At 48.7% G+C, this 9,357-nt stretch overlaps 1 protein-coding gene across 1 annotated transcript; it reads right to left on the bottom strand.

Moving 5' to 3' along the window:
- Nucleotides 1–1,755: 1,755 nt before the first annotated feature.
- On the bottom strand, nucleotides 1,756–5,770 carry LOC135823417 (uncharacterized). The gene is made up of 3 exons (XM_065336267.1): nucleotides 4,715–5,770; nucleotides 3,372–3,507; nucleotides 1,756–2,341 (listed from the first exon to the last, which is right to left on the bottom strand). Exons 1-3 carry the CDS (start codon nucleotides 5,270–5,272, stop codon nucleotides 2,184–2,186), a joined length of 852 nt encoding a protein of 283 aa, XP_065192339.1. The 5' UTR covers nucleotides 5,273–5,770; the 3' UTR covers nucleotides 1,756–2,183.
- Nucleotides 5,771–9,357: the final 3,587 nt, after the last annotated feature.

Consider the following 9,357-nt stretch of genomic DNA (forward strand, 5'->3'; position numbering starts at 1 on the left):
CGTCACTGTGGAGTTTGTGACCGCTGGTTTCAAAGCGCTGGCGGTTTTGCATTTCATTGTTGCGTGGAGCGACAGACATCGGACGAAGTACCAGCTGTTCCAACGAGATGCAGCCTGAATTTGGACTGCTGCCAGCACCATTGCTCGACCTGTGATCACTGCATGAAGAGTCATGGTGGTTTTAACCGCCGTAATTGTACTCGAGGCAAACGATAGCGAATGCACCAAAGGACTAATTTGCCCATCCAATGTAGCCTACTAGTAACAGTGGCGTAGCCAGGGGGGGTGCTTTGGGTGCCCAAGCACCCCCCTCAAAAATTTCAGGTACCATTTTCGTACTGCTGTGGATCTACGCCCGCCCGCGATCGAGACTCGACGTCGACAAGATCGACGCCACACGACGCTGCGCTGCACGACGGGGCCCGGCCAACTGTATTACTAGTAGCGCATGCAGGTTGCACTTGAGACTGCATGCATGGCTGCACATGCAGTCATGTTCTCGCCGGTGACAGGCGCAGTAGTGCTAAATTATTAATTTTTAGTACAATGTAGTACTACCGGTACTGTAATTTGAACTAGTACTACCGTGGTAGTATAGTTGTGTGTAGATCTTTGCCTTTGAATGTGAGTTTGGTCGTTTTCGGATGCACTGCGCATTGTACAACTACCGGTATATAGACTCACACTTTGTGTAGCTAGACTTGGTAGAAGTGAAAGAGAAGTGACAACGTCGTTTTGTGATCCGCAAGTCGAATGGATTCTTATGAAAATGTCGATCTTGAAGTATTTCAGTCGAGGGAAGTCGAAGAGACCAGATACCAGTAGCAGCAGTGCCAGTGCCATTTCCGAATCTGACGAATTTAATTGCGAAATTGTTTATCTGACTTTTTATTGAATCATTGGTGGAATGGAAAATAATGAAATAGATGCAAAAATGAAGGATTTGGCACTCAATATCGAAAAATTTCCGGGGGAGGGCCCCCGGACCCCCCCATTTTTCTCGCCCTTCGGGCGCAGGCCCACACTTCCAGTGAGCACCCCCCTCAGCCACAATCCTGGCTACGCCCCTGAGTATGTAGCAAACGATTCTTCTGCCCACAGGACCTCACACGCCACCTGAGGCCGAAACACTGTGTGTAGATCGGTCCCCTTTCACCTCAATCATGTCCAATCATGTCCTTGGAAAAACGCGATTCCGCGACCGCGGCAATTTTCGCAGAAATTGCCATCGTCCTCGGAAATCACGGAATCCACACTTTTGCCCGCGGAATCTGAACGTTTGTGGGTAGATCAGTAAAATTACTACTCGTAAAGCAGCAAAAAACTTGAAAGCTACTTTGCGATATGTTATAGCACGTTGCAGTTGCCAGTGTAGGTGCATGAGTGCAGGTCCCTCCAAGACTCTTCACTCCCATTCAGTTGGTGACGACAAAGGATATAAAGGACAATAGTGTGAAAAGTACTCCTTCAAAGCACGCAACTAGTTGCCACACCGGTATCCTCAAAGAAGGTGACACGCTAGCTGCAGAAAGTGTTCCAGATTTTTTGATTTTACTACAGAAAAAATGCAGATTGACCCCCTTCCCCCCCCCCCCCCCCCCTCCGCGGAATTTAGAATTCGTGTCCGCGTTTCCCCAAAGGGACAGTCGATCACTCCCCTTGTTTTCCTTCCGTTCTTGCTGTAACGAGTGTTGTCTCCCGCTTCTGGGAGTGATGTGGCCATGTTGTGGCAGTTGTGCACAGTAGTATCCGCCATCATACAAAACTATTACTCAAGCTGCAAACAGCATATTAATTAAAAATACTGTAAAAACGTTTTGAAATTATATAAAAATCTAGACTGAGTTATGAGTTATGAATCAAAAATATCAGGTCTGAGGAACTAGTATTAGTTACATCTATGAGAGTAAAATTGGATAGGACTAAGGTCACAGTGTTGCAGAACTGAGAGACTCATTAAAAACTGAACTGAACTGAACTGAAGGTAAATTAACTGGCAATTGAAATGTAACATAATAATACTGAGTATCTAGGTAAGGATCGATTGACGTTTGCCTGGTGTTGACTGTCTAGTCCCGTACATGTACTGCCATGCACACATGCTCAGCTGGGTAGTGAACCTGCCATTCAATAGATGTCTGTTATAGGGTCGTGCTGCCGGTTGATTGGGAAATCTAGCTGTGTCATGCGTACGTGACAATGTTCTTCGTGAATTTCTGCCTCGTCCACTGCTCTTCGATGTTCTGCAAGAAGTCGGGGCGCACGACTTTGCCGCGTAACCGCAGCCAGGGGCCTGCTTCCGATGCACCAGCTCCGGCAGACCTGGACGCTTTGCCTTTACCTGCCACAGTGCCAAGCAGAGCACCCACATACACGCACGCAGACACACACACACACACACACACACACACACACACACACACAAAGGCAAATGGAATGTGCTATCAGTTAGTACAGTGGACTTGTGATCGGAGTAGCCCTCCACAACACGACTCGCACAATAGAAGTTGCAAGAATGACATCATTGTGCACAGGATACCGGCATACAATTATGTCATCGCCCGGGGTGTTCTGCATGCAGTGGGTGACATCACACGTACATATTTGTTACTACTGTGTAGAAAGCATACACGATGACCTCATTCACAGTACCTCTGTATGATTTAGAAAAGTGATCCTGTCAATTTGTATGGAGTGGCAAAGGCAGTCCTTGTGTTGCCACTCCGTACAACTCACCCCAAAATGAGATGATATCGGCAAAACCTCTATACTAACGCTTAGGTTATAACGTAAATTCCATAGCCATAGGCCTGATACGGAGGCTGTATTTGTAGCAAGAGATACCCTCCTGTCAGAGTGCCAATTCCCGCATGCAATGCTCTCCAGACGGAGTGCCCAGTTGATGTCATGTTCACGATGCACTGCACGTTGCAGGCGTTAGTACGTTGTTGTAAAATGATGTGTTGTTTTCCTGCATTCCCCAAACTGTCTCGTCTAGTCGCGTGCATGTGTGATATGAGCATGCGCGATTTTGTAGTCGAAAGTCCTTTTGTCAGTCTTCTTGTCCGTGTCCTTCAGTGTAGTCTGCTTTTCCGTCATGTCAATGATAATAATGTAACAAACGAGTACCTGTCCTTTGTGTCCTGCGTCCCGGGGAACGGAATGGCTGTGATTCCGTTACAACGTCCAAGTCTCCTTCTCCAGTGTAATTTGACTGGAAATACCATCCCTTGGTCCTGGTTGTAGTGGTCCTCTGGGACAGCTACAGGTGGTCGCCTTATCCCAGTGGTCACCTTATCCCAGTGGTCACCCTGACAGGTTTTACTGCATCCGCTCAAAGCAGAGAGAGAATATTCTCTCCGGCACCTAACCTTTCTTTCGCCCATGGCTATCTGCCAGCGGAAGTCTCATGGCCGTCGTTCCCGGCGCATCCTCGTCAATGCGTATGTACACACCCTCGATGGGCCCGTCGTAGAACCGAGACTGCTCCTCCAGAAGGTCCAGCACCTACATTGCGTAGCACAGAGTTCACACCGCAAGACCCTCAGAGATTAAACAGTAAACACACATTAAGCACATATACCCCCCCCCCCCCCATACACACACACGCCCACGCCCACGCGCCGCACACACTCACACACACACGCACACACACACACACACACACACACACACATGCACACACGCACACAATATGCCCATCCGGAGATGATAGCAGGTCCCGAAGTGACCAACAGTGTTCAAGTCACGAGCGGAATCGGGCGTGGCGAGTCAAGTCCTGGCGACAGCGATAGCGCTTTCCACAAGTGCAAACGAAGTCTAAGGTGACGGGCTCGGTCGGAGGAATGGTGCTGCATGCTGATCTCCACTCTCTGCGATCCTGGGCGACGTCGTACCAGTCCACTATCTGGCGGTCCTTCATGTCGGACACGACATTGCCAAAGTGTATCCTCTTCGGCGAACTGGACAAGACCCGGCCACGTCATGGGCCCCGGAAGCGGGACAATGTTGTGTCCGACATGAAGGACACACACACGCACACACACACACACACACACACACACGCACATCTCCCCACACACACACGCACACACACACACACGCACACACACACAAACGCACATACACACACACACACACACACATACACACACACTACTACTACTACTACTATGTACAGCTACCCTATCGGGCCACGCCGCTCCCAGAAGCGGGAGACAACGACAAGAAGAGAGAAGAGAAGAGAGAGAAATCGCAAAGTCAACAATATTTGGCATGGCGTTGCAAGTCCTGTGGCCTTGAGAACCGTCTTTCGCAATGCTCGCATTCATGACAGCAGTTGTTCCTGGCTGCACGTGACATCCGTTTCGCACGGTCACAGTGATGACGGCTCAAACCAGAACGAGAGCGGAAAGAGCGGCGACAAACATCACATCGCAAAGAGTCAGATTCATGGCGAATGGATACAGTGGGGACATCCGTGGACACAGGACAGCGATGCACAGCCAGTCCTCCAGCGCTCCTCAACCACCGCATGCACTTCATACATTGCCTGGCACCCTTCTGTTGTGACACAGGCAACTTCCGCTGGGCAATGCACTTGTGTCGGGCCATGTCACACACACATACACACACACACACAACCCCCCCCCCCCCCCATACACACACAGTCATGCGTCAACAACATCAACACCCCCACAGGTTAGCTACTTACGTGCTGTTTATTGCGCAGCAGTCCGCTATAGACGAGTCGCACCGTCGACAGGCTAGTGGATTCACTCAGGCGCCGATCACGCTCTCGTCGGCTACAGAAGCGCTGTGCCCGGCGGTCGAATAGGTCAAATGCCAGAAAGAGATCGGGCAGGTTGGTGTAGTGTATGGAGTGTTTCGCCGCCAGCCATTCGCCGTACAGGATGTCGTTGCCTGGCGACAGGAGATCGTACAGCTCTCCGCGATGCTCCTCCAGCCAGCCGTCCAGCGCACTGAACTGCTTGTGCGTGCTCGAGTCGACGTAGTGCGAGCGATTCTGCGCCCTCAGCTGGCCGCCGTCGTCGATCGAGATTCCGAGGTTGGCCCCGTCGACTTTCTCCTCCACCTCCACGATGATCTCGCCGGCCGCAGCCCCTCGTCCTCGTTCTGGCGTGTAGAACAGCTCTGCCGTCCCGGAGTCCATCACCAGGTCGTCGCGCGACACACCACTGCCGCCGGCGTCGAACAGGTGCTGGGTGCGAGGGAACTTCAGCAGCTCCGTGTCACAGTCTGGAGAGGCCATGTCCCAAGTTTTATCAAGTTCTAGGTTCTATTTAAGTTAAACTTAAAAGTAGTTACCCAGTCTACGAGTTGGTTGATGAACACTCTCGTGCGACTTCTGGATTCAATAGCAGCTAGCTCGGTACTACTATCCAGTACTCTGCAGTGGCTGGTGGTTGATGCGAGCGCTACTAGTCAAAGTCACTTCGTTCTTCTCTGCCCCGGAGCCTTGGCTGGGCGCAAACAGTACTGAGTTATGCTAGCCTACAGGTTGCAGTGATCTTTCTGTGCTGCAGGGTTCGCAGTTTTCACGACCTTCACGTACCATCCAGTTTTTGCACTTCCATGACGCAACCAGCCGATCACCAAATTCGGAAATCCTTCTAAAAAGGCAAACAGAGATTGTGAGTTGCACTCTTCAACTTCAGAGAAGAAAGTGTCAATATCAATGATTATGTTTTAGGAAGGTCTTTACTCCTTTCTTGCTTCGCCAACTCGTACTCACAGACACAGACAGAAACACGGACTCGTACATTTTTTCCTATTGGTTTTTTGAAATACGCATCACATTCACAGAATCGACGTCATGCTAAGAAAACAGTTGTAATAAGATAACTCAGCCAGTAGATCTACGAGTACGCTAGTACGGGGGTAGATCTATGAGTATGGCGAAAGGCTAAATTAAGGGACAAGCCCAACTTTTTTTGCGGATTTTCTGTCATAAAAAATAAACGTCACAGGCTGCTCTTCGTAGGTGTCCACGTAGTAATATAGGAGTCCGCGTCCCAGCGGTCCGGGCAAGCGACCGCACCTCAGTGGGACACTTGGCCGTGGCTTTTGTACTGCAATCTGTGGGAGCTCCCGCGGAGAGCCTTTCCAGGGGTAGTACACACCTGGCCTGGGTACCGGGTATGGACGAATCCCTGGTGTTGATCCTTTTTTGTTCCTTTCCTTTTTATTTGTTTTTGCTGAGAAAGAAACGTTGCTGTTTCTGTTCCCGCCAGCGCCTTTGCTCTAGTAAAACATTGCTGGCTGATAAATGGTCATTGCTCGTGATGCCAAAGGTGAAGGGAAGCTGGGTTTCTTGCCATTTGCAACTCCCTGTCTCTGAAAATGTAGCTTGTAGCTCCGAGTATTTTTTGTTTTTCGACGTGCCAGACCTATTGGTATGAGCTGCAGAGATGAGGAGCAACGAAGGCGTTGGATTAATGCGTTGGATTGATGCCAATAATGGTGTTTATGGCCGGACAACGCCAGCGGTTTTCACTTGTCAGGAGGACAGTCAAGTTGGAGCAGGCAGATGACAGATTATTAATTTTGGCGCATTTTTTTGCAGAGTGGGTGGCTTGCCGAAGAGAATCATCTCAGTACCTCATGGTTACTAGTATCTGACAAATGCCTCTTATTGCTAGTCTGCATTAGAGCATAGCAGAATTGATCATGTCACAAGTACTAGTAGTGTCAAGACTTGATGTGCTACGATTGTACTCAGATCATGTGGCAACTTCACGGTAATTCGTCCTGCCACTTTACGCTCTCCCGGAATTCCCTGCAGAAGTCACGTGCCTGTGCAGGGGACAACGTTTTTGCATTGCTTACTGATGCAAGCGGATGGAGTGCGGAGCAGATAAGAAGACATAATCTGGCTATTCAAATAGCTTCGGCTGCTAATAATTGGCTGGACTCCTGGAAACGTGGGCAAGAATCTAAACCAGTCCACGGAAACGATGTGACGACACACAGGAAGCTAAATGGCAAACCAATCAAGTTCTTTGGTAATGAAACCTTTCACCAACGTTGTCCGGTTGCATGCCTAGTGTCACTCACACAAGACCAATGGATGCCACATGTACCTAAAAGATACGCTGTTGATCAACCACAACTCCAATACCACTGAGCAGCGTCTTCTATACAGATCCAATTAGATATTGAAGTATATGAGTCGAAGTTGCTGGTATAGTCTCTCCTAATGACCGCGTATTTGGCATAATTTTCTCTATACTGCACTCTAGAGCTACTTACCTTTTCCGACATTGAACTCAGGCAGTGACCACTCGCCCACAGAATGAGCCAATTGACACAGACACCAAGTACCATGTGCATTTGTCGCAAGAGAGACACGCAAGTTTGCAAGTGCAGTGGATGTACACCCACTGATTTTCTCTTATGCCAACGATATCAGACATGACCTGAGTGAAACATATCAAGACTAGCACCGCATTACTGCCCAATTCCGTAATTATAATTATTGCGATGCCTTGTGAAAGGATTCTCAATGCACACCTGGTCTACGCCACACGGAATACATCGGATGATAAAGACCAAGACAGCTGCCTATGTCTCTCTCTCTTTCCCTCTCTCTCTCTCTCTCTCTCTCTCTCCCCCCCCCCGCTCTCTCTATCTTCATCTATATCTATCTATCTATCCAATCTGGGGACAGAACTGTTTCGTCCTTTGTGGACTCATTAGCACAGCACAGAGAAATGAGGCCGAACCTGATTGCAATGAAAAATAAATTCCAAAGCCATATTTAAACCAGGGCCGAATATACTGTGCCAAAAATATCTCTCTATCTATCTCTATCTCTTTATCTCCTTGGCTTGAGGGCACACTGGGTCCCCTGTTTTCGCAATTCTCCACCTATCAACTCCCTTCTGTGTGTGTGTGTGTGTGTGTGTGTGTGTGTGTGCGTGCACGGGTGCAGGGTATATGCGTACGTATCTTTCCTTCTCTTCCTGTCTACCTGGTTTGTGAATCGGCTTTTTAATCGTATTTTTTTCGGCTCACTGTTTTATGAGTTCACCTCATTATTGCACACAGGCAAGCAGTCAGGCAGCATTACAACAAATCAGCTTTGCTTCACTCCTGTACAGTAGTGTCTACTACACTCTGCTTTCGCCGCATTCGACAACTCTCAGCACTCTAGATCTGTGTGCAATATGCTGCTACCTACTTGTATTATACTACTTCAGTATTAGAAATCCAACGAACGAAATCTCTCGTATCTGTGTGTCTCCACATGTTTCTCTGTCTGTCTGTCTCTCTATTCTATTAATCTATCTATCTGTCTGCCCCTCTCTCTCTCTCTGTGTCTATGTGTCTCTGTCTGTGTCTTGGTTTTTCTGTATGCCTGTCTTTGTCATTCTCTAGCTGTCTGCCTATCTCGTTCTGTCCGTGTGCCTGTCCCTATCTGTCTGTCCATCTGTCTGTCTTCCTTTCTGTTTCTCTGTCTCCATCTGTCTGTCTCTGTTTCTCTGTCTGCTTCTCTTCTTCAGTCTTTCTCTGTGTGTCTCTCTTTGTCCCTCACTCGGTCACTTTTCTCTGTCTCTTTCTCAGTTTTCTCTCTCTGTTTCTGTGTGTGTGTGTGCGTGTGCGCGTGTCTCTCTCTCTTCTCTTCTTCTCTCTCTCTCTCTCTCTCTCTCTCTCTCTCTCTCTCTCTCTCTCTCTCTCTCTCTCTCTCTCTCTCTCTCTCTCTCTCTCTCTCTGTCTCTGTGTTTCTCTGAATCTTCGTCTCGGCCTTTCTGTCTGCCTATCTGTGTTTGTCTGTGTAACTCTCCAGCTGTCTCCCTGTCTTGGTCTGTCTCTGCTTGTCTCTCTATGTTTGTCTGTCTTCTTGGCCCTGTACTTATGTCGCTGTTTCTCCGTTTGCTTCTCTTCTTCTGTCTCTCTCTCAGACTCTGTGTCTTCTTCCTTCTCGATCTGCCTCTCCCTTTCTCAGTTTTTTTCTCTCTGTCTCTTCCTAAGGACCCTCTGTCTCTGGCTCTCTGAGTCTTTGTGTCTGTTTCTCCTTTTGTCATTCATTATGTGCGTCCCTCTGTTTCTGTCTCGGTCTTTCTGTGTCTGATTGTCTGTCTCTGTCTGTTTTCTCCTCAGTCTGTGCTTTGTCTCTTTCTCTCTGAGTCTGTCTGTCTGTCGCTCTTTATGCGCAGCATCCCTCCGTTTCTGTCTTTCTGTGTCTGTCTGTCTGTCTCTATCTCTCTACCAGCCGCTGTTCTACACATAATGAAATTGTGTGGCACCGCGCACGTGGCTACCGCATTGTTATTTCTCCAGTCCACGACAGAATGACTGATGGCGTTTCAGGTCGCCGCTTTGACGGAACATGCG

The sequence above is a fragment of the Sycon ciliatum genome, chromosome 8 (assembly GCF_964019385.1).
Source record: "Sycon ciliatum chromosome 8, ocSycCili1.1, whole genome shotgun sequence".
Lineage (NCBI taxonomy): Eukaryota > Metazoa > Porifera > Calcarea > Leucosolenida > Sycettidae > Sycon > Sycon ciliatum.

Excerpts from the sequence above, each read along its gene's own strand:
- LOC135823417 (XM_065336267.1), bottom strand. The coding sequence starts at position 5,272 with ATGGCCTCTCCAGACTGTGACACGGAGCTGCTGAAGTTCCCTCGCACC. Across the intron at positions 3,508-4,714 it reads TGCTGCGCAATAAACAGCAC|GTGCTGGACCTTCTGGAGGA; the intron begins GTAAGTAGCTAA and ends TACGCAATGTAG. Across the intron at positions 2,342-3,371 it reads TAGCCATGGGCGAAAGAAAG|GTAAAGGCAAAGCGTCCAGG; the intron begins GTTAGGTGCCGG and ends GCACTGTGGCAG.